Source organism: Peromyscus californicus, unplaced genomic scaffold (genome assembly GCF_007827085.1).
Source record: "Peromyscus californicus insignis strain IS unplaced genomic scaffold, ASM782708v3 Scaffold_13__1_contigs__length_99412109, whole genome shotgun sequence".
NCBI lineage: Eukaryota > Metazoa > Chordata > Mammalia > Rodentia > Cricetidae > Peromyscus > Peromyscus californicus.
Window position 1 is genome coordinate 60,780,440 of NW_026294424.1, and position 25,706 is coordinate 60,806,145.

Here is a 25,706-nt window from a genome sequence, read left to right on the forward strand (position 1 = left end):
TAGTCTCTGGTTCTTGGCCACTTAAGCAGTATTGGATATGGGTTCCATTTCGTAGAGTGGCCTTAAGTCAAGTCAGATATTGGTTGGTCACTCTTACAAGCTTTGTTCCACCTCTGAACTAGCATATCATTCAGGCAGGACACCACTGTAGATCAAAGGGTTTGTAGCTGGGTTGATGTTTACACTTCTCCTTTAGTAGTGTGCCGAGTACCTTCTGTACCAAAGATGCTAGCACATGGGTGTAAAGGCTCTGTGGAGGTCCCAGCTTGACATCTCCATGTTTAATGAGTTGTGTAGGTGTTGTCTTTAGCAATAGGGCCTTGTGGTCAGTTTGTGAAGAGCAACCTATAGTCTTGTCAATAGCCTGGGTTGTCTGGGTATTCCCATGGGACCCCTCAGACCTGTTTGTTGTAGTGTAAAGTACCACATTGTGATGACAGGTGACTATTACTGGCTTGGTGGCTCAGCAAGACTTCACCACAAAGGTGACATGTAAGTCAGACCTTGGTGAGCAGGAAGTTTAGTAAATACTTGCTTATATCCAACCACAGGTCTTCCAAATACTGAACATGCTGGAATTTAGAATTCGTTTGTTGACAACCAATTAATCTGCTTCATTTTATATACTAGTGTATATTCTGTTTTATTTCTGTTTCTGTGATAAAACACCCTTATTAAAAGCAACTTAGGGAGAAAACAGTTTATTTGGCTTACAATTCCATGTTACAGCTCATCATTGAAGGGGGATCAAAGTATGAACTCCAGCAGCAGGGTCACATCACATCCACGGTCAAGAGCAGAGGGACATGAATGTGCCCACGCTGCTTGCTTTTTCAGAGCTTTCCTCTACCTCTCTCCTGTCTTACATAGTTCAGATACTCCTGCCTAGGGAATGGTGCCGCCCACAATGGGCTGGGTCACCCGACATCAACTAACAATCAATACAATCCCCCACAGACACACCCCAAAGCCAACCCAATCTAGACATTTCCTTAACTGAAGCTCTTTTCTCTGGTGATTCAAGTTTGTGGCAAGTTGGTAATTAAAAACTAACCATTATATTAGTTATACCTATCTTAACATATAATGCTATCACATTTATTGTTATCAATCACTTATTTTTGAGTGGCATCTAAGGACATAGGTGTTTTATGAATAACGTAGGGCTGGAGATGTAGCTCTGGAGTCAGTCCTTAGCATTGCATACACATGGCTACAATTCTGGCACTTGGGAGATGGAGGCAGGAGGATCAGGAGTTCAATGGTGATCTCAGCTACATAATAAGCTTGAGCCCAGTCTGGACCACACAAAACCTTGATTCAAAAACAAAACTAGGGGTTGAGGATGTAGTTAATTTGCAGAGCCCCGGGTTCAATCCCCAGCATTGCACAAACCAGGCACAGAGGCCCATGCCAATCATCCCAGCTCCAGGGAAGTGGAGGCGGAAAGATGAGAAGTTGAAGATTATCCTCAGCTACATAGTGAGTTCTCGGCCAGCCTAGGCTACTTGAGACCTTGCAAGACAGACGGTGATGGGAGAAAGATTCAGAAGGATTAAATAATGTTTTAGTTAATGCATTGTAATGAGAGACAGGACTGGACTCAGATTCAAATGTGGTAGTTATGAAATGTGCCCCTTAACGAACATCATAGACCAAGGGCTGCAGCTGTTCCGCTTTGAAATTATGGTCACATTGCATTGAGACCCCACAATGTTTCTAGACAGTTGCTGAGAATGGCAGGAACGCGAAGGCTGGCCTGTTCTTGGAATATCTGGACCCTATTGCCAGCTGGCATTGGCTCAAGGACCTCCTGACAGGCTTGCAGAACTGTTTTTGGAGTGCATGGCAGCCTAGTGGCTCTTCTGACTGGCCCCGCCCCCTTTCTTGAGACAGGCTTTCATGTAGCTCATGCTGGCTTCAAACTTTCTAGGTAGCCAAGAGTGGCCTTGAACTCCTAATTCTCCAAGGTCTACCTCCCTGTGCTCTGGGATTGTAGATGTATACTACTGTGCTGGTTCCTCTCTTCTTCACTCCAAGGCAGCACTCACTGACTCCCTCTGTAGTTTTGCTTGAAGACAGTTTCCTAATAAGCTCTTCACACCTGAAAATGCACGTTGGTTTCTGCTCCTCAAAGGACCCAGGCTAACAAGGTTTGTTTGACCTTAAGATCTGAGCTTCAATGAAAACTACGGATGTATCAAAGCTGAAACAATAAAACTCTTTGAAAGATGCATAACCTTTTGTGAGCCTACATTAAACTATAATATCTTAGTTATGACACCAAAACCCTGAGCAACAAAATTAGAAAATGGATATTTTAGACTATGAAAATGAAAAACATCTGTTCTTCAAAGGGTACCACGAAGAAAGTGAAAATTAAGTCTAGAGATGGAGAAGGAGTTAAGATCTTTTACCACTCTATCAGAGGACCAGTTCTGATCCCAGCACCCATACTGGGCAACTCCAACTTCTGGCCTCCATAAGCACCCCGGTGAATACACACACACATATACACACATGGAAAAAAAGATATTTTTAAGTGAAAATTCAACACAGAATAGAGAAAAAACTTACAAATCATATATCTGAAAGGGATTCATATCTGGAATATATTAGGACTCTTACATCTCAACAATAAAAGAAAAAAAAGAATTCAATTAATAAATGCCAAAAACGTCAGGCCTTGAGTTGCAGACCTATGATTCCAGTACTTGAGGTGTTGAGGCAGGAGGCTCACCATAAATATAAGGGCAGACTGAGTTATAAAATGATCCATTAAAAAACAAACAAACAACAAAAACAGTAAAGAGGAAAAAAGGAAGAAACTAAAGAAAAAAAAGAATAGATGTCTCTCCTAAGAAAACACTTAAGTGGCCAATATTCATATGAAAAGATACTCATTGTCATTAGCCCCCAGGGAAATACAAATCAAATCAAATCAAATCATAATCAAAGGTTGAGGATGTAGCTCAATTGGCAGAAAGATTGCCTAGCACTTGTGAAGCCCAGGGTTTGATCTCTAGCAGGGCATAAACCAGGCATGATGGTCCACATGCCTGTAATCTGAGTGTTCGGGAGGTGGAGGCAGGAGCATCAGATGTCCAAGGTCATCCTTGGCTTTACAGGGAGGTTGAGGCCAGTGTGGAATACAGGGCACCCTATCTCCAAAACAAAACAAAAAAACTTAAACTCCATTTCATAAACACTGCCGTGGTTACAATAAAAGTCTGGGTCAGACAGGGTGGCATGTGTCTTTAATCTTAGCACTCAGGAGGCAGAGGCAGGTGGATCTTTATGACTTTGAGCCCAGCCTGTCTGGTGGTTTATCAACAAGCGGAACATAAAATCATCTTGGCAAATACACAAGAGAAAACATATTTCGATACAAACACATGAGCATGAATATTTATAATAGCATTAGTCATAGCAACTCCAGAGTGAAAACAACCCAATGTCCAACTGATGAATGGATATACAGAATGAATATTAATACAGTGTCAAAATTTGGGGTAATAAAAAGGAGTGGAGTGTGGTTGTGATGGTCTGTACCACCAGGAGTCCCAGTTGCTAAGGGGATTGAGGTAGCAGCATCCGTTGAGCCCATCTGGAGGACATTGTGAGAGCATATACCTTGAATAAAAAAAATGACAAAATACTGATATTGATACATGCTGTAACACTTTAGGGATGAATTTTAAAAACATTCCAAGAAGCCACATATGAGAGACTATGTCTTGTATGATTCTATTTACTTCTTTATTCATTAGTGCTGGAATTGACCTGGGGCTTTTGACATGCTAAGCACATGCTCTATTACTGAGTTGCTTTGCCAATCCCCTATTGTTTACAGGCAGGGTCTTGCTATGTAGTCCAGGCTGGCCTCAGTATGTATCGCAGGCTATCCTCAAACTTGCAGCCCCCTTGCCTTGTTCTACCCAGTGCTTGGAGTATGGGTGTGCACTATCACACTGCCTTGGTCAACAGTCTGAACTCAGATGCTGTCTAGGTCACCTGCTTCCCTTCCCTGTACTTACCATGCAGTAAGAAGGCCATGGTGACAGTTCAATGTCAGTGTTCTGAAGTTGTTTTACAAGCTCCTGTGTTTACCCTGGTGCCTTTCTTCCTGGAGACAAGGTCTTCCTTGGACTGCATTCCCTTAGGCCCTCTTTAAGATCTGTGTTTTGCATATCTGCCTTTCCCTCTGTTTTGGATGACAGGACGCAAGGGCCAGCTGGCCTTTGCTAAGCACTATGAACTACAATGTTTCTGTCTTTGGACTTAGTCACCGTGTGTGCTTGTCCATGATTCTGGGTGGCTTGACCGCTTCGCTCGACAGGAAGAAACCGAGGCACAAATGTCAGGTGGTTTGAACAGGAGTGGAAAGGAAGCTGGGCCTGCTGTTAGAGCAGGCCTGGATAAGACTGTCTGAGCTTATAGCCTAGCTTCCTCACAGCAATGATGACAGGGCTTGAATCAAGTTTAGGTTGGTCACCTCTTTGTGCTGCAGTGAGAACTGTGCCTGGCCCCACTCAAGTTCATCTAAGTGATTTCACAGTTCATACACTATAGGCTACCTGACTCCCAAGTAGAGCATAGTGCAATTCCAAGCCTGCGTTGGGTTCATCTCTGTGTTGCAGTGGCAGAATGGGACCCAAACTAAATTCAGACTATAAACAAAGGACAGATTTAGCTGCAATGACTACCTGCCTGTCTCCAGCCAGCTTACTCACCTCTTTCCAGCAGCTGTTCAGAGATACATCCATTGCTTCCTGTCAGTCAAGAGCACTGTGTTGTGTAACAGTTTCCTCTGTAATTGAAACATTGCATCCTTCAAGGAGGCTCCTTAAGTAGGAAGGCAAACAGCTCAAAACACCTTCAGGAAGTCCCTGAAACTGACCAGATTCACTGGGCCCCCTCCTTGCCAGAGAAAATATTAAGAGTTGAGGGCTCCCCCACCCCGCAGAAGATGAGAGACAAGCTGTAAAGAAGATTCTCAGACTGACCAACTGCCTGGAAGAAGCCGAGACCAGCAGAGCTGCCTGGAAGAGGTTTAGACCAACTGAGGGAGGCGTCTGGAATACTCTCCAACCTGTTGAGCTGCCTGCACGCTGTGCATTGTGCTCCAGGTTCCCAACTTTGGGAGCTGTCTCCCATGTTGGGGTGGGCCTTGGTGATACAGCTCTCTTTGAGTCATTTCTGCAACCGTAAGTAACCCCTCACCCATATTCCTGTAAGTGACCCCAGTAAAACTCACTGGCTTACCAAGCTGGACTTTGGTTATATCCTGTCTCTCATGGAATCCATATCTGGGGTGAGTAGACTATGTGGGTTGTGTCTCCCCAGTGTAGCATGAATCTTAAAAGTTCTTATTAGCCGGGCGGTGGTGGCGCACGCCTTTAATCCCAGCACTCGGGAGGCAGAGCCAGGCGGATCTCTGTGAGTTTGAGGCCAGCCTGGGCTACCAAGTGAGTTCCAGGAAAAGGCGCAAAGCTACACAGAGAAACCCTGTCTCGAAAAACCAAAAAAAAAAAAAAAAAAAAAAAAAAGAAAAAGTTCTTATTAATAAAAACAAACCCAGGAGCCAGGTATTGGGGTGAATGCTGGAAGATCAGAGAAGCAGAACAAGCCACAGCCACCTCACCTCGCCAATTCCTCAGCTGATCCTGTTTCCTCAGACTGGAAGCCTCTGGGTCCTCATCCAGAGTGAATCTCAGCTGAACTGTTGCTCAAAAGCCTAAAAGCTTAACCAGGCTCTAGTTCCTCGTCTTCATGCCTTAAATACCTTTCTGCCTCCTGCCATTACTTCCTGGGATTAAAGGCGTGAGTCACCATGCTGGCTGTTTCCAGTGTGGCCTTGAACTCACAGAGATCCAGGCAGATCTTTGCCTCTGGAATGCTAGGATTAAAGGTGTGTGCTACCACTGCTTAACCTCTATGTTTAATATTGTGGCTGTTCTGTTCTCTGACCCCAGATAAGTTTATTAGAGTGCACAATATTTCGGGGAACACAATACTACCACACCCCAGGAAAAGTTTTGTCTCACTGAGCCACAATTGAAGTGACTGAGCAAAGGTAAGGGGTGACTGGACAGAACTGGGCGTGGGCGGGAAACCAGATAGTATCAGAGGAATTTACTGGGCCTGTGGGGAGGGATGGGACAAGAGAAGACAGGACCCACAGAGGAGAGATCTCTGTTGCTTCAGAGTAGTGGTGCCAATCCCCATGGCCTCAGGGAGACAGAATAAACTCCCTATTGCTTTGTCTAATTCTCTCTCCTCTAGACCTCTGCCAGCATGCTTGCCTCCCCCCCGCCCCCATTTCTGGAGCAACATGAGCAGGCTATTAAAAATCAGCTAGCACTTTCCTTAACATAGGCCATCTCCTCTTAGCAGATACCACATTCTGCACACATCTTTTGATTTGCATGTTTATTGTCTGTGCCCCCATGGGAATATATCGTGGATATATAGTGGAAATATATACGGAGAGGGGTGTCTCCTATAGCCTAGGCTGGCTTCATACTCACTGTGTGCAAAGGATGACCTTGGATTTCTGAGCTTCTGCCTCCGTCCACCTCCTGAGTGTTGGGATTACAGGTTTGTGTTTCCATGACCACTTGTCCTCAGTGCTGGGAACAGAAACCAGGGTCTCATGCATGCTGGGTAAGCACTCTACCAAATGAGCTATATCCCAGTCTAAATGTGCATCTCATCTCTTGAAGGCCCAGTCTTTAAATTGTGTCTTGGTTAGGGTTACTATTGCTGTGATGAAACACCATGACCAAAGCAACTTGGGGAGGAAAGGGTTTATTTGGCTTACACTTCCACATCATAGTCCATCAGTTGAAGGAAGTCAGGAACTCAAGCAGGGCTGAAATCTGGAGGCAAGAGCTGATGTAGAGGCCATGGAGGAGGGGGCTGCTTTCTGGCTTCCTCAGCCTGCTTTTTTACAGAACCTAGGACTACCAGCCCAGGGATGGCATCACCCACAACGGGCTGGGCCCTCCCTTATCAATCAACAGTTAAAAAAATACCTTACAGCCAGAGCTTATGGAGGCACTTTTTTTTTCAGTTGAGGTTCAATTGAGGCGTGTGTCAAGTTGACATAAAACTAGACAGCACACATTTTCAGAGTTTTTTTTGTTTGTTTGTTGTCGTGTCCTAGTGCTTGGTGGCTGGCAAATAATAGGAGCTGAATAAGTCGTTTGAATGAGTCAACAGACTAGGGCCCAGGTAGCTTGCTGTTAAAAGCTTCTCTTTTAACAGAAAGATCTGGTGCCTTCTGGATACTGAAGGGTGCAGAGCCAGGGGCTGAAGCTCCTGGCTTCAGGTCTGTGGTTGGGAGGGGCAGCAGGTGCTAGCGAGTCCTTCAGCTCCGCTGCAGTAGTTCTGTTTCCCTACCGCGCTTCACCCAGGTGCAGCCCGATCCGCGTCCCCACCCCGATCCCCCCCAGGAAGCCGGCCTGTGGCGGGACACGCCGGGTGGCGGGCCGAGTCCCTCCCACGGTCCTTGCGTGAGCCGGGAGGGACGCCCGGCGCTCCCGGCAGGTTATTTTTAGCTGGGGGAGGGGACGGAGCGGCAGGCCCGGGCGACACAGGCTGAGGTGGCCACGGCGTCCTCCGGCAGTGCGCGCCGCTGTCCTCGGGGACCTGCGCGCGGTGGGGGCGGGGAAGGCGGCGGGCGAGCGCGGCGGGCGGGAAGGGGCGGAGAGCGCGCTCCTGCGGAGGCGGCTGTGCTCATCCCGGCGGCCCAGCGCTCCAGTGCTCGCCGGGCTTCGCAGATGGCTTGCCCCGCTCTCGGTCTGGAAGCCCTTCAGCCCCTGCAGCCTGAACCACCTCCGGAGCCTGCCTTCGCCGAGGCACAGAAGTGGATCGAGGTAGGGTGCCGGCGGCGACGGGCGGCCTTGCAAGGGCGCCCCGAGCTGCTGCCTGGCGCGCAGCGATCGCGGGTCCAGCCTCTCCCCCACCTCCACTTTCGTGGCCAGCTTTCTCAGGTCACCCAACGCGGCCTGCAGCCGGACTGCGATCCCCTGGCGTTGGAGCCCCGGGGTGGTGGGCGTGAACAGGGGACACTGCGGTCTAGCAGTGTGCCCAGGGGCAGGAGGCGGTCCCCTGCGCCTCCATCCCTGCTGCTTGCGGAGCTCGCAATCTCGGCTCGGTTTGCAGGCGCTGCCATGGGAAGCGCAGTGCGAGCCGAAGCGCTGCAAACGCGCCAGGGGCTAGGGCTTCCAGAGCCCTTGCGGGAGCCGCATTTCAGGGTGTCCCGCTCTCTGCTCCACATTCCACCTCTTGGCCTCCCTCCTCGCCCTTCCGGAGCGGAGTTGGCAGTGTCTCCACAGAGGCTCATACCCATCGGAGAGCCTCTAGCCTGTGTTCTGGCACCGGTTCAGGTGCGAGGCTGGCGCAGAGCATAGCATGGGGGAACCTGCAAGACCTAGTTGCGAGTGCACTATCCGCAGACACGCTACCCTGCCGTTGGCTGCCCCAGAGACCGCAGGGTGGGCTCCAGCAGGCCGTATACCCGGCCAGGTTGGCACATTTCACTTCTTAAATGGCTCGATTGAAGGCCAAGGAAATCACTGGAGCTCTCGGCTCAGGCCAGGAAGCGCTCGCAGGGTGATCCTGATTCATGATGTCTATCTGCAGGTGCAGTTCAGTAGCCCTGCAATTCCGAAACCACTGGTCTTTGGTCTCAGGACGCTTGGAGGGCGAGAGTGGGGGAGGTGATCCACTCGTGGAATCCCTATTTCAACGGAATTATGCTTGCTTATGCTTTGTGGGAGGTCAATTTGGCCAAATGACTCCTTTGACCTGACTATTAAAAGGAGGATGTGTGTGCGCGGCTAAGTCATGGCCAAGCAAGGATAAACTTCATAGTACTCAGAATCTCACTTAGGGACCCCATCCCCACCCTAGGGACAGCCTGGGTTTCCATTGTTGTTAGGGTGATAGAACTATGGGGCTGCAGATTTAAACCTGCTGTATGGGGCTGCAGATTTAGACCTGCTGAGTTGCCTACAGAGGCAGTTGCTGGAAGGCTCTAGCCACAGGCCGCCACCTTTCAGGGTCAACCTTCTTCATGTATACAAAAGCGCCTCAGAGTTTGGAAACATCTATTTAAAAACGGAGTTAAGGAAACAGAGTATACCAGACACTGTTGCTAAAAGCTGGGGCTGGCGTGTCTCTTGAATACAGATAACTCACTAGCAGATGAGAAAAAGACATTGGCCTCTTATTTTTGATGTGTGCCTGAAAGACTTGGAGTATGACAGGTGTTCTCTCTGCGCTTGGGGCTCACAGGCTCCACAGGAGACGTTTGTAGGCACTGGCGGTAGTGGAGAGTTGTAGGACTCTTTATCTTTCAGGTTCTTGGACTTGAACATTCCTTGGAGAAAAATTGATTGTATTTTGGAGGTAAAGGAATGTCCAGGAGAAAGAATAGCCTCTCTGTTCTCATAGGCAAGTGATTTATTTCCAGTTTCTTTAATTGATGGTAACGCCGACATGCTCTGCTTTTTGAAGTGTATTGTGGCATAATTTCCATACAGGATAGCATGCAAATCTTAATTGCACATATCCGTGAATTCTGGAGTATGTACATCCTCCAAAGAGCAAGATATATAAAGCTTGTATGTGTGTGTGTGTGTGTGTGTGTGTGTGTGTGTGTGTGTGTGTGTGGTATTTCAGGCTAAACATTGCACAGTGTGGAGCATCAATTTTCATATTGGCTTGAGGAAAGGAAGAGACAGTTTAAGAAAGCAGAGCCAGGTTAAGCTCTAAACACAGTTTAGTATTATTCTTGTTACTTTTCTTTTTAAACCAGTCAAAGAAAGTGAAAACCTTGATGGGGTGTGCCTGTGTGGCTTTAGGACCAGGCTGCCAGGCACGCTGCGTGTGCATAATTGAAGCGGCCTATCTCCTTACCACAGCGGAGTTGTATTTCATCAAAAGGGGAGTTTCCCCTTCCAAGCCTGGGCAGTAAAAAGGTGTTCTCGGCAGGGGCAGGGGAGCTACTCGATGACCCCCTCCCCTTTCCTCACATTCCTCTTGAAGTGTAAATGCCACGTTTGCAAACCGGGAGCCAGGGGCTGTAACAGATGGTTTTGCACCCAGTTACCCAGCGAACAAAGATTCCTGGGTTAATATAGCAATAATGCGTTTCTTAGTGGGAGCCACTTCCCATGGGGATTCTTATCAGGAGACGATCGCATCTCCCGTTAGGGGCCCATTGTCTCAGGCAACATCCTCATCGGGAGGGCTTTGTTTTTCGGTTTTTGTTCCATTGGTGATTAAATTTCCCACAGGCCTTTTCTTTTTCATTTTTCTTTCTGAGCAGTCAGAAATTTTACCCTTTCAGAAAACGTCCCCATGGGTGCAGCAGGTTAATAAACAAACTTTGCTACTACTCGGCTTCAGAACCCTTAGTTCTGGGCTGTTCAGAGAATTTACATTCTTAATAAGGCTCAGAGAGCAAGCTCCCGGATACAGGTTCCTAGCAGGAATTTCTTGGCCTGCAGCCTTGACTATTTGAAGACCCTGTTATTGGGCAGGAAATGTAGCCCAGAAGCCAGGCTCCTTCTTCCCCCTGCTCCCCCCCCCCCCCCCCCCCCCCCCCCCCCCCCCCCCCCCCCCCCCCGCAGATTCTGACTTAGATGCTAAAGGTGAATCCCCTAATAAAGCTGGACTTGGTCACAACTGGGTAGGGACCGCTGGGGCACATTTCAAGTGACTTTCCATGGTTGTGGGAACAGGCTGAGTGCCTTACTGTGGGTTTGGGGAGGGTCCTGGGGAAACAGCAAAGTGCAAGCATTAATCCACGACCAGCAGGCAGAGGCAAGGCTAACTTCCTATCATATTGCCGTTCTAGCTCGTTTCCCCAAGCACCGGGCAGTAAGGGCTGCACAGGGAGCCAAGAGGCCTAACTTCCTAGCTGGAAATCCTTGGGTGGAGGCCCAGGTCTGTCACTTCTAGCTGAGCGACCTTGGACAAACTGCTTTTCCTGTCCTTATGTTTCCAGATATTTTCTTTGAAAGATACCTCGAACTAACAACAGAACAACAAAGGGGTATTGTTGAAACATCTGTAAAACAGGATGTTAAATAACACCTCACCTCGTAGGCGTGCTGGAGGGTTTAATAGGTGAACATATTTTAAAATGCTTAGAGTAGGGACTCTGGATAAGGTGCAGTGGTTAAAGCGTTGGCCAGGTAAGTGTGAGGGCTGGGATTTGGATCCTCAGAGTCCTCCATGACCCACCTGTCGTTCTAGCACTGGGATCCCCATGGGAGCTGGCTTGCAAGCGGTGAGCTCTTGGTTCGGTTTCGAGACACTGCCTGGAAGAATAAGTTAGGGGGTGGTTCAGGCAGACTCCTGATGTCAATGTTGGGGTTCCATGTACACAAACACACACCTGCACACATGCACTAGTACTTACACACACACACACACACACACACACACACACACGAACACACACAAACAACAAATACACACACATACTCCACATGTGCATGTTAAGAAAGTAAGTACTCAGAATAGCACCTGGTACTGTTTGAGTGACGGCATTAGTTAGCATTTATATTATATTATGATTGTTGTTATTCCTCTGTTATCTTTGCTACCACTCTTGGTGCTGTTGCTAATAGCAACTGAATTTGATTTTGCTCTGTTTTGGTTTCACTCGTCTGTTATCTTATTTTATTTATGATTTTATTTGTGTTGCAGTACCAGGAACTGGGCAAGTGAGCTAACTGATGTGACATCCCTAGTCTTATATTGATGCTCTGAGACTGAGGCTTGCCCAGGCTGACTTTGAATCTGAGTCCTCCTGGGATTACAGGCATATACCACCAAGGCCTGCCACTAAGCCCGAGTTTGAGAGAAATTCTTCTGAACCATATGTTTCTAATATACAACATATAATTCAGTTACCTACTGATTTCACTTCATTATCTTACTATATTTTAATACTTACTTACGTTGGGGATCAAATCCATGTCTAGGCAGGAGTTGACACTATCTCAATCTAGTAATTCTGGATACTTGGGCTAGAGAGAGATTAAGTAGATGCTACATGCTACTGTTGTTAGATTTTAGGGTCCGAGGAGAGCCTGTGATAGCTCACTCATGAGGTGACCTCACAGTCCATCAAGACTTAGAAAATTACCCCTCAATATTAGGTTGGACTTCAAACTTTAGCATGTAGTTTTGCTACCAAACTCTGAGAAGAATCTTCAGTGCCTCTTGCCTCGAAGACAGTCCAATACATTAAACTGGAGACTGGCTTGGTAGTGGTTTTTTGATTGTTTGTTTGGTTGTTTGTTTTTCAAGACAAGGTTTCTCTGTGTAGCCTTGGCTGGCCTGGAACTCACAGAGATCCGCCTGCCTCCGCTTCCAAAGTGCTGGAATTAAAGGCGTGTGCCACCATGCCTGGCCGGTAGTGGCTTATTTTGATGCCTACTTTCTTCTATGCTAATATTGATGTTTGTTTGCAGGTTAGATGATTCTAATATGCCTGGTTCTCCTCTCCCATTTGTCTCTCCACCCACAACAATATTAATCTGTTCTAATATTTATTTTTCTCTTAAGTGCCAGGCACTTTCTGGAGGACCAGATGTCTCTTCAGCCGGGTTTCACTTGATTTGGATTTGGAACAGGTTGTGAAGATTTCAACCCAATTCAGTCGTCATTTGAAAAGTCTCTGGATTGCTTTAACTTGAGTCATGGTGTGCCCATGGGTATTTGGTGATGGGTACAGTCTTACTTGTAACCTAAGGCATGTTTCATGTGAGTGGGAACTTCATTTTCCTGTGGCCACAGGGAATTGCTTTTTTAAAAAATTCCACTTTGATTCAGATCTCATTCTGAAGATTAAATGCACTTGTAGGTGTCTTAGGTGCTCTGATACCACAAGGTGTTGTATGGCTTGGCAGGAGGGGAAATTTATGAGTAGCCTTTGAGTTCCCTTAGCATTTGATGGCCGGAAACTACGACACTGGTGATGTCGTGATGGAAGTTGTACAATCCTTCAAGTTCTCTGCAAGGACTCTGTGACTCTTAAATCTTTTTTTTTTCTTTCTTTCTTAGTCGCAGTGAAGATCAGGTTTACAAATGTTTCTCCAGCTTTGCTTATGAGAGATGAAGAGGGAGGAAACCCCCTGTTGACTGGGTGGAGAAAGTTGATGTATAGACGACCACAGCAAGCAGTGTCTTTCTCACAGTGACATTGAAATAGTCTGCCTTGTTTGTAGACAGGGCTGCTATGACACAATGCTGTCACATGGTGGGAGAACAGTGAAGTCCCAGAGATCTGGGGAAAGGGGAAGTGGGATAGGAGGGGGAGCCGCTTCTTGCCTCAGCGTCTCCCTGGAAACGGATTGTATCAAACAAACTCTAAATGGGCAGGCCACTAAGAAGGGGGAGGGGAAGGAGACATTCACTTCCAGCAACCAGAGCTCTGAGCACCCTGCTCTTCACTGACAGATGACAAAGGACCTATGATGTCCACATCTGGCTTTGACTTCATGGGTGGCAGTCAGTGCTAGGTGGGACAAGGCAGATCTTGAAGTGCTGGAAATTGTGAGCTTTTCTTTTCTCTCATGAGATGGCCTTAGACAGGAGGCGGCATGCTAAGGATGCTAATACTGCTTAAGATGAGAAGCTGTATTTATGGAGTGTTGACTGTGTATTGACATTGGGCAAATTCTTGTCTTTCTTTTTTCTTCTCTCTCTCTCTTTCTTTCTTTTTTTTTTTTTTGAGACAGGGTCTTTCTGTTTAGCCCTGGCTGACTTGGGACTTGTTGTGTAGATTACACTGGCTTCAAACTCACAGAGATCTACCTGCTTTTGCCTCCTGAGTCCTGGGTTTAAAGGTGCGTACCACACCTGGCAGAGGGCAAATGATATGTTTACATGATAAGTACTGCTGTTGTTACCACCCCTTACAGATGGAGATTAAGGGTCTTGTCCAAGTACTAAGTGGTAAATGTCGGATAGGAGAGTAATCTATAGCATCGTCTCTTAGATTCCCAACTATATGTATATATTATATATTAGTGTATTTTGTATATACGTTAAACATTAATACAGGTTAGAATATCCATATATTAGTATATGTTATAGAGAAGGATGTGTTGTATGTATATGTATATACTATATGTGTTAGTACATGTTACATATACATACATATTATATATTACAAACGTATTTCCAGTTATCCAAAATTTATAGGTGAGGAACCTGGGCTTCTAGGACTCAGGAAAGTTGAATTCTTAATCAGTTTAATTGCATAGCCCATGCCATCGCATTCTGCATATTTCTCTCATTTAGGACCCTGCATCTTTTGTAAGGACTGTGCTTGACACTGCAGAGGTCCACCTCTCACGTGGGGACAACATGTGGACTCAGCAGCTGCGGCTGCTGAATGGGAAGCAGCCTATTCCCTGTAGCTCATAATTTTCCTCTTCAGGACTCAGGATTGGTCTCATGTGGACAGGCCACCTCCCAGTTCCCTGGTAGGGGGTGCTACTGAGGCAGACAGGCTGGAGGAGTGAGGCTGCGCCCCTGGCTTGCTTGCCTTCAGACCTGACGTTTCAAAGGTATGAAGACAGATTCTGGAGCGTTCAATGTCTGCTAAGAGAGGTCCTGGCTCTCCTTACACCTTTATCTTCAGTGCTGGTGTGTTACAAGTGCCGGTAGCATTTGCAAATGGACAAGGAGCACTCCTCACCACCCTCTCGTTCCCTAGATAATTCAACTGAAGAAACAATACCTTGCTCTTCACATGGGATTGTGTGGGGCGTGGGGAGAGGAAAACATCTTTCCTCTCCCCACATTGACACACTGACTCTTTGATCTTTGCCACACCTCCCCGATCTGCATCTGAGAGTTTTCTCATCTGAGCAGGACTTTATCTTCGAATGGTGGAAGTGCTGAATTCAGCCAAGAGGCAGATCCTCCTGAGAGGGGAATGGAAGCCTCTGCCAGCGGCCAGTGTCTCACTATAGGCGGCTAAAGAACCTGGATACACAACTCTGGAGCCTTAGGGGAGCTTGCTGTGGTTGACATCCCTGTTGCCTATGTTTCAGGGTGACCTTGTCACTATATTGTGGTCTTGATTTTCAAGGATCTTTTGTTGTTGTTGTTTATTTGTTTGTATGTGTGTTTACTTTTAGGTAGGGCCATATAACCAAAGCTGCCTTTGAACTCAGGTCCTTGGGTCTCAGCCTCTGGAGTGCTGGCTAGGAGGATGGGATGGGTGTGTATCACTATGGGTGTGTATCACTATGGGTGTGTATCACTATGGGTGTGTATCACTATGGGTGTGTATCACTATGGGTGTGTATCACTATGGGTGTGTATCACTATGGGTGTGTATCATCACTATGGGTGTGTATCACTATGGGTGTGTATCACTATGGGTGTGTATCATCACTATGGGTGTGTATCATCACTATGGGTGTGTATCATCACTATGGGTGTGTATCACTATGGGTGTGTATCACTATGGGTGTGTATCATCACTATGGGTGTGTATCACTATGGGTGTGTATCACTATGGGTGTGCATCACTATGGGTGTGCATCACTATGGGTGTGCATCACTATGGGTGTGCATCACTATGGGTGTGCATCACTATGGGTGTGCATCACTATGGGTGTGCATCACTATGGGTGTGCATCACTATGGGTGTGCATCACTATGGGTGTGCATCACTATGCCCAGGTGATTTTTGACCAAGCTACTCTCTTTAGAACTGTTTGTTCTTTGTTTGTTTGTTTGTTTGTTTGTTTGTTTTTCGAGACAGGGTTTCTCTGTGTAGCTTTGCGCCTTTCCTGGAACTCACTCTGTAGCCCAGGCTGGCCTCGAACTCACAGAGATCCACCTGCCTCTGCCTCCCGAGTGCTGGGATTAAAGGCGTGCGCCACCGCCGCCCGGCTGTTTGTTCTTTTTAAGCATAGTTCACGGCTTTGAGAATTTAAAAAAACATGCAATGCAGTTTTTGTAATTCATTTCCTCGCTTGTTCTTAAGGATGTGTGTGCTTATATTCCAAGCACAGGAAAGTATCCGATGTGTGTTTGATGTAAGGAGACATAGGGACAAAGGATGAGTTCAGTGCAACCATATGAGCCAATGAAAGGCTGCGAGAACTTTGTTGTTAAGGGACTGATCGTTACAATGGTAGCTGAAACGGAAGGGTCACCAGAAAGTACAGGGGAAATCATAGTGCTTTTTAAAAAAGAATGACATAATATTGGCAAGGCTTCTGCCAGGACATGAGATGTCAGATCTATCTCTGTGTGCATGGAGGAATGACGTAATGGAATTCAAGTCTACTGTGGAAAAAAACTCCCATGTCTGCAGAATCGAGAACAACACATCCAGAGCGATGTTCTTGGGCACCGGATGCTGACAGGCTAGCTGTGGGGTCCCAAGCAATCACCTTTGACCCCAGGAGAAAGGCAGGGTGACTTGACCTTTTGCCAGACACCTATGAAATCACTTGGCAGATACCTTTTCCCACTACACTTACACAGCCAGCGGAATGTTCTGTTTGTGTCTACACTGAGCTGTAAAGAATGAAGTGGTAGCCAGTAGGAAAGGCTAGCCAGCCCGTGCCCTACAGTCTGCTCAGTAGTTACTATGAGGAGCTAATAGGAGGTGCAGTCTGTCTTCCTGATCCCCCTTACGTGTGAGGGACAGACCCACCATTACCTCATTACCTTTATATAGCTACATTATAGAGGACCCAGTTAAAACCCACCCACACTTGCTTTTTGAGTAAAGGTCCAAGGTAGAAGGGTTGTGGCTTTTTCATTGACCTGATCTAACATTTTAGAAGAAAAGAGAAGTCCTCAGCCTCATCTGTGACCATGTGAGTCCATACCAAGTCCTGTTTATTACAGTGAGTACATTGTTCTTTTCCTTCATTACAAAACATTTCTAGCAAATGATACTCAATTATTTTATTTCAGTTGGATATTTTATTCTGATTCAAACACTTGGGGCTGGAGAGGTGGCTCAGCAGTTAAGAGCACTGACTACTCTTCTAGAGGACCCGGGTTCAATTCCCAGCACCCACATGGCAGCTCATAACTGTCTGTAACTCCAGTTCCAAGGCTCCTGACAGGCTCACACAGATATACATGCAGGCAAAACACCAATGAACATAAAAATAAATTATAAAAAAATGACAAGTACTCAAGTGATTTAAAACATAAGATTAATTAGTTGGGATGCCCAGTCAGCATTCATTTGTAAGTGTCCTTTATATAAACCATGGTAAAAAAAAAATTAGCATCAACATGTGAAAGTGTGATTAAAAATTCCTTTCCTGAGAGAAGTTTACTGAGTTCCAGTGGTGGTCCAGGCCCAGTGCCAGGACCCAGAGTTACATGATACAAATGCACACAGTCCCTACCTTCCGGAAAACCACACTGAGGGAAATTAGACTAATAAGTGCCAACTTACAAGTTAGGTTACATATATTCTAAAGATGAAGAGCAGGCTGGGTGTGGTGGTGCATTCCTATAAGCCTGTAATGTTAGCTTTTGGGAGGCTGAGGCAGGAGAATTGGAAGTTGGGAACCAGGGTGCATTATAATATGGCAAGACTAGGTTTCAAAATGAATGGGTGAATGAAGTAAGTAAATAAAATATCATGTGGGGATGTTTAAGGTGGAAGAATTCTTTCTATTGATGAGGGTTCTTAGTGAAGGAAAAATTTGAGCCAAGAACATTGTAGGATTCTAAGCAGGAGAGTTAGTAAGACTGATGCTGATTTGTGGCTTTTATTATGATTGTGCTGTGTTTAGCTGGAACTGTTACTAAGTGATAGAGCACTTGTCTAGTGTGTGAGAGGCCCTAGGTTTAACCTCCAGTACTAACACACACACACACACACACACACACACACACACACACACACACACACACACACTGTACACATACACCACATACCACACATACACCACACACACACACACACCACACCACACATACACACACACTGTACACACACACCACATACCACACATACACTACACACACACACCACACCACACATACACACACACACTGTACACACACACCCCATACCACACACACACCACATACACATACACACACACACACACACACACACACACACACACACACACACGCAGTAGAATCGAACATTCTTAGTGCTCTACGGGTAGGGTGAAGGTCTGTGTGTGGAGAGGGACAGGGAGCAAGGAGTTGTTAAATATGTTTATATGTTTCCCCCTTTTCTTCCTTTTGGCTGAGTACTAAGCACCAGACCTGGAGTGTGGCAGTCTAGGCAAGGGTTCTGCCACTGAGCTGCAGTCCCAGCCTCCACGAATGTACTTGCAGGCTCCTCAGAGAGTCAGCGGCATGGTCAACCAGACCCTTTTATACAAGTCACAGAGAAAGTAAGAACTCTTTTTCTAGGAGGAATGTTGCAGAAGACCTTGAGACTTACATTTCAGGATTTAGGGATTAAAACTGGCAGGCAAAATGGAGTTTGTAGAATTTGCCCTGTACACAGATGTGAGAAGGAATTGGAAGAAATCTGCCTGCTTTTCCAAGTGCAAGCTGAGTTAATTTTGTACAAGATCCTAGGTGGCAATTCACAGATGTCCTCTGATTTGGGATGCTCTTTGGAAGCCCCATCAATTGTCAACTTTCTTCTCATGGTCCAATGTGGATACCAGACTACATCACCACATCACCTGTCCAGGAGTTGGGCTGGAGGAATTGGAACGGAGGCTACAATTGTCTCTTGTAAGATACTTTCTAGAAAATTCTTTCTGATACACCTGCTTCATTGTTATTGCTCAGAACTTAAGTACCATAGCTGCTGCTGGAGAAAGGGCTTTCCCCCCTCCTCCTTCTATATCATCATCATCACCGTCATCATCATCATCACCATCACCACCATCATCACCGTCATCATCATCATCACCATCACCATCACCACCATCATCACCGTCATCATCATCATCACCATCACCATCACCACCATCATCACCGTCATCATCATCATCACCATCACCATCACCACCATCATCACCGTCATCATCATCATCATCATCATCATCACCGTCATCATCATCATCACCATCACCACCATCATCACCGTCATCATCATCATCACCATCACCACCATCATCACCGTCATCATCATCATCATCATCATCATCACCATCACCATCACCACCATCATCACCGTCATCATCATCATCACCATCACCACCATCACCACCATCATCACCGTCATCATCATCATCATCATCACCATTATCATCATCAGTATCATCAGTCCTTTCAAAGAATCTAATTCTCAATTCTCAGGAGAAAGGAGGGAATGGCCCCTGGGATGTCCCTTCCTCACTACCCCAGCGACAAATCCTTTAGGAGCTTCAACATGACATTCTGGGTGACATTCTCTCCAGTTGGTTAAGCCCACGAATCCCTTGCTTCCTGGGGTGCACTACACCTAGAGCATTCACCTCTCTCAGAAACGTTGTCCTAGTTCACCATAGTGATAGTCTGTTGTATGGGATCTGCCTCATTTGATAAGCCCCACAGCTCCCCTGGACAAGGATTAGATCTTCATCAAAGTCCTCCTCATTTATTTAGCTAGGCAGGTTAGCCACCAGGCCCACAGCCACAGAGAGTCTGTGCCCAGACATCGAGAGTCATTTGATTGGCACTTGAACTCTACTGAGACAGAGAAAATAGAAGCTGTTGCTGCCCTAACAGGAAGCAGATTTTTTTTTTTTTTAGCAAAGAGTGATTTAAAAAAAGCAGTTCACCTAAGCGTGGCCTGGAGACAGTCAGTGATTGGATACTTGGAACGTGATCCCACTTCAGGCCCTTTGGTAGGTGATACTCACTGGAGGAATCATTTCAAGAGTAGCCTTCCCCGGAGTTTGGCTTTGGGTAGCACTCACAGAACTGAGTTCTTGGCTAGAACTAATAGCAAATGCAGGCAAGTCCCAGGATGTTTATCCTTCCTTTCCTCACCTCTAAGCCACATTCAGTGCCCTTCCCTCACCTATTCCAGGTGCCCAACTCTTTCTTATTTCTTATTTTTTTTTATTTATTTATTTTTTTTTTTTGGTTTTTCGAGACAGGGTTTCTCTGTGTAGCTTTGCGCCTCTCCTGGAACTCACTTGGTAGCCCAGACTGGCCTCGAACTCACAGAGATCCGCCTGGCTCTGCCTCCCGAGTGCTGGGATTAAAGGCGTGCGCCACCACCGCCCGGCTTTTTATTTTTTATTTTTTATTTTTTTATTTTTGGTTCTTTCTTATTTCTTAATAGGAGAAATAAGTACTTCTGATTGCAAGATAATCAGTGTGAAACAGCATGGAAGGGTATTTATGAGAAGCGGCCTCGTGTGTGTGTGTGTGTGTGTGTGTGTGTGTGTGTGTGTGTGTGTGTGTGTTTAACTAGGCGGGTGTTCTCACAAGGACAATGGCCCCCAGGAAATGAACTGGTGAACCATCATGCCTGTGACAGTGGGCACAGCCCAGTGTGAACTCAGAGCAGCAGCCTCCTCTCCGCCTTTCCTATGGGAAGTGGAAAAACAAATGGCTGTGGAGCTGAGGTTGTCAGCAGCAGACAGATGTGGTTACCGCCTGTTTCCTTAGGGACCTTGTAAGCTGTCATAAATGGGAGGGGTCGGTGACAAGCGAAAAAGCCTGACTCATCCTGTTGCGAAAGTCAGTGGAATGTGATAAGGTACTGTGACCTAGCTAGCCCAGAGCCAGAGTAAGTAATAATAATAATGATGATGATAGTGAAAGCCGACCCCCTCCTATGCCATTTGTTAAGTGCTGGTGATAGTGTAGAAGCTTAAGCTAACGATATGATAAATATAAATCCATTACATCTGGTGCAGTGTTTCTCAGTCAAGCAATTTTATGCATATTTTATAGAAGGGAAAATTGGAGCACAGAAATGTTAACTGATCTGACTGAAGCCACATAGCAAGCAAGTGGCAGACTGGAGATTTAAAACCAGGCAATGGAGTTCCAGAGTTTGGGCTGTGACTGCTATGCTCCATAAGGCCCCCAGGAAATCCCAGCCACAGCTATTAAATGGCTGACCTGCCCCTCCCCCCTCGGGCTCAGCCCCCTTCCTGAGATGCTGTTTACTGAGCAGCAGCATCTCTGCAAAGCAGTGTCGGTTGCTAGGAAACACTTCCACCTATCTGGTACCCATGCACATTCTCTTCATCGGAAGCCCTTCCAGTATTTTTTGAAAGAGAAAATTTGTCAGGAGAATGGTTAGGACTTGAAGGAAAAGCCCTTACAGGAGCAGAACGGACCACGCCAGTGGTGGGGTGGGGCTCTTTGTAGTCTCCTCTTTACCTGCTCCTCCGCATCTTTCCCCTTCACGGGGGGCGCTTACTACGTCTCTGGATTTGGATAGTCCGGGATATAACATAGACATGAAATGATTATTAACAAGACAGAAGCTCATGGGTTCGGTACACCCTTAGGTTTTCTGGACGTGGCATCCTGTTTAGACCTGAGCCACACAGACATCTACTGCCACCATGCCCCTTCAAGGCTCCTTATTGGCCCTGACTCCGGAAGTGCCTCTCCTGTTGAGTTGGGTGGGTAGGTTGGTCGCGATCCTGTTTGGCTCCCGGACTCCCACCTGGTGTCTAGCAGCAGTTCTTTTCTTGGTTTGCCCGTGGCACCCCTAGACTGCAGCTCCCCTCCTCAAACACTCGCCTGGTTTCATTCTTGGTGTCCTGAACAAATACATTTGCATTTGCATTGACTTATGTTAGAAATGTGAATCGTGCGCATGCGCAATTTCCCAGGGTCTTACAGGTGGGAGATAAGTGTTCTGCCATTGAGTTCCCACAGCCCTCGCGTGGACTTTTGATGAGCACTTTGTATTTATAACTTTTCTCATCACTGTGAAAGAAATAACCTGGAAGAAGTACCTTAAGGAGAAAAGGCTTATTTTGGACCAAGGATTGGAAGGGGATGCTCCCTCATGGCAGGCAAAGCGTGACGCCAGAGCATGGAGTGGCTGGTTCTATCCCCACTGGTCAGGAAGCGGAGAGATCAAGTGGGAAGGGTTGGGGGCATAAACCACAAGGCCCACCCCCTAGGGACTCACTTTCATGGAGTCTCCTCCTCCTAAAGGTCCCACAACCAATGAAAATAGCACCACCGGCTGCAGCCCAAATGCTCACACTCGTGAGCCTATGGGGAATAAATAGTTCGCATTAAAACTACAGTATACTTTAACTTGTTCTGCCACAAATAGCAGCAGTGAGCTGAATAGACTAAGAGATGACCGTGGCAGCTGGAGAGGCCCGACACCCTGTTTATGTGCTAGACACTGTTTGGCTTTAGGGGCCCTGAGAAGTCTGATTTCCCAGGCCTGATGAACCCTAATACTGATTTGATGTGATGGGACACTGACTTTGCCTGTTGTTTAGAGTTCAGAGTAGGATGTATTTGCAACTTAATTTCTTTTTCTTTTTTTTTTTTTTTTTTTGGTTTTTCGAGACAGGGTTTCTCTGTGTAGCTTTGCGCCTTTCCTGGAACTCACTTGGTAGCCCAGGCTGGCCTCGAACTCACAGAGATCCGCCTGGCTCTGCCTCCCAAGTGCTGGGATTAAAGGCGTGTGCCACCACCGCCCGGCTGCAACTTAATTTCTTATGTGAGTTTATACTGTAGCCTATGTATAGTTAGTAAATTTTCCCTTGAATTTTTTTTGTGTGTGAGTCTGTTAGTATTTTATGATTGTATGGTAGAAGTTCAACTGGAATTGGTTTTAGAGAAATAGAAGGCCTCCTAACTCACTGACAGGGTGCATGTAGAGTCCCATTTCAGGCCAGGCTGACTCAGCCACATCAGGGATACTGGAGAGGACTTAGATTCTCTCAGCTGTTCCATTGGACTGTGCTTTATGTGGCTTTGTGTAATGCCATTTGCCTTCCCTGCTCCAGCCCAAGAAGTCCAGTGAATTCTGGCCAAGACCCGGTGAATCCGGTCTTCACACTCTCCTTCCATGCCCTGGGCAGAGAAAGGGGTCGTGGCCCTCATTCATGATGTCCACAGGAATGGAGTTAATTATCCTAGGCCAGTCAGACTCTAGTCTGGTCCATCCCTATCAAAGGGCTTGGATGCTTACTCAACAAAGAAGCCAAGAGTTCCTTAAAGGAACTTGTGGTTAAAAAAAAAAAAAAATGCAAGGAGTGGATGAGGAAGAAGCCAAGATCTATTATTGGCACTTTAACTAAAATGCAATAATGAGCTTGGGAGATAGCACAATCAGTAAAGTGTTTACTGTCCAGGATGAGGACCCGAGTTCTCCTCCTGGAATCTACGTAGAAAGCCAGGCTTGGGGCACTCGCAATCCGAGTTCTGGGGAAGTGGAGACAGAAGGGTCCCTGGAGCTTCCTCCCAGCTCCCTGGCTGGCCCAACCTATTAAGGTGAGTTCCATGTTATTCAGAAACCCTGTCTCAAAAACCAAGTTGGATGGCTGAGGTCATCCTCTGGCTTCCACACACAAAAATAATAATGCGATAATATATAGGAACATATTTCATGGATGATAAGGAAGGCGGGAATAAGATAAGAACAAAACTGTGGCTACTTCCTTAAGGGGACTGTAGGATTATACTCCTAGAGTGATTTAAAAAGAGCCATCAATAAATTGTTTAATTCCCTTTTATTTTTGTGAACAGGGTCTTACTATGTGGCTCAGGCCAGCCTGGAACTTGCAGGAACTTACCTCAGCCTCCCGAGTGATGAGGTTATAGGTGTGTGTCTCTCTGCCCAGCTTTATTTCTGTTTTGTGTGACTTGAAAAAACATCAGTTTTGGAGGTGTCAGTGAGGATCAGGTACCCAACCCCTCCCCGCACACCTGATTGGTTCCATTAGTTGTAACAAGTGGATGCAAGGAAGCACATTGATTTTAAGTGTTGACTAAGGAAGCCAGAGGTCTATGTTTTAGGAGCGTCAACTCCTTTCTTTCCAGTCTTTATGGGAATGTACTTTGTATTGAATTATAAGATGGCCAGTTTTTAGCCGGGCGGTGGTGGCGCACGCCTTTAATCCCAGCACTCGGGAGGCAGAGCCAGGCGGATCTCTGTGAGTTCGAGGCCAGCCTGGTCTCCAAAGCGAGTTCCAGGAAAGGCGCAAAGCTACACAGAGAAACCCTGTCTCGAAAAACCAAAAAAAAAAAAAAAAAAGATGGCCAGTTTTAAAGAACCTTAGCAGTAATAGTCCATTCCAGTGGCTGATTTGTGTTTCTCCTGTCTAATTCACATTCCCCAGAAGCCTAGGAAGGGCCAAAGTGTTCAGTCACTCCTCACTGGACCCTCGGATCCAGAGCATGCCAGCTCTGCCCGAGCGCTCCCCAGGCATGCTGCTAAAAGTGGACACAGCGGCTGTCGCCCACTGATCCTCTGCGTTGAGTGACCCAGATTGGCAGAGCGCAGCTGGGGCTCGACGCAGAGAGAGTCCGGGAAAGAGAAGGGTAAAAATAAAACGGGACATGCAGCTTAGCTGGAGTCGGGATCAGCGGAAGCTCCCTGAGTACTTGGCTAGCCCATTGGTCAGAATTTTTCTTTTTTTCTGCAGAGACAGTGATGATAATTAGAAAGGATTATTTTCTAGGTTTCTTAGAGTTGCAAAACAGATTTGTCCATCGCAGAGGAGTTGGGGTGATTGTTATGCATGGGGGTGAGGGCAGAGTTTTGAAAGATGAACATTTTGCCTTTATGAATTTCTTATTTAGCCTATTAACATTGTCTTTTTTTTTTGTTTTTAACCAAAGCATCTCTTTTGGTTAATAGAATGAAGTGAACTTTTCATTCATGTTTTTTTTTTTTAAATAGTTACTTTAGTAATCTTTAAAAAACTGAATGACAGTATTTTAGGTATGATGTCAGGTTATCCACCAACAGTTAAATTTTAGTCCCCTCCACACTCTGCCATTTTGACATCTATATTTTTAAAGTGTCTATTTGCTCAGTTTGAAGTTCCTGTCTTTGTTATTGGAATGTTGAGATTTATTTTTTGGCATTGAACCAACTTTTTTTTTTTTTAAGTGCAAAGCAAATTCCATGTCATTCCGTCTCTTCAGCTACTGATATCTTTGAGCCCTAGGAGATCCCTCCCCAGAGCTTGGTCGTTTTTAATGTAATCATGTCTCTGTGATCTGGAGACTGAAAATTCAATCTCCAAATAGCCTTTGCTTTGCAAGAGCAATTAAAAAGTGTATTACATATTTATGTTTAAGAATATATGGGAAATGTAGATATAACTTACTTGAAAGATAAACTAAAATACTCAAGGGATGCAATACTTCTGGTAAAAAGCTTTTATGCAGTGTTTGTGTGAGTGTGCTAATTTGGAATAAGTGGTTTTCAAATAATTCATTCAAATTATCATTTATAGACAGTACCAAGGGACTTCTGATGGCTATGGGTTTCTTTTTAGTTGTAGAGAAGTTGTGGAATTAGATAATGGTGACGGTTGGCTATTATTTACAATGCTCAGAGAACAGTGCTCCCAATTGAATCATGTACTTTAAAAGGGTGAATTTGACAGTGTATGAATTATCTTTACTAAAAGTCTGCTAAGAGCTCTTAATATTCTGGGCCCTAGTCTCAGATCTAAAGATAGGCAAAGAACGCCTTCAGTGACAAGGTCTAGGCC

The 25,706-nt window shown here is 46.1% G+C and overlaps 1 protein-coding gene and 1 long non-coding RNA gene across 8 annotated transcripts in view; one reads left to right on the forward strand and one right to left on the reverse strand.

Moving 5' to 3' along the window:
- Window positions 1-2,511: 2,511 nt before the first annotated feature.
- On the reverse strand, window positions 2,512-7,576 carry LOC128108483 (uncharacterized). The gene is made up of 3 exons (XR_008217485.1): window positions 6,531-7,576; window positions 4,734-4,810; window positions 2,512-3,633 (listed from the first exon to the last, which is right to left on the reverse strand). It is a non-coding gene; the product is annotated as an uncharacterized LOC128108483 (long non-coding RNA).
- Window positions 7,576-25,706, forward strand: part of Limch1 (LIM and calponin homology domains 1) — a 321,480-nt gene continuing 303,349 nt past the window's right edge. For 5 of the 7 annotated variants that reach the window (XM_052735045.1, XM_052735048.1, XM_052735047.1 and 2 more), the window contains exon 1: window positions 7,707-7,880. In XM_052735045.1, coding sequence (XP_052591005.1) covers window positions 7,785-7,880 — 96 coding nt within the window. In that variant the 5' untranslated portion in view covers window positions 7,707-7,784. Of the gene's footprint in view, window positions 7,881-25,706 lie in introns of all 7 variants that reach the window. The other 2 variants (XM_052735049.1, XM_052735052.1) reach the window with 2 other exon arrangements.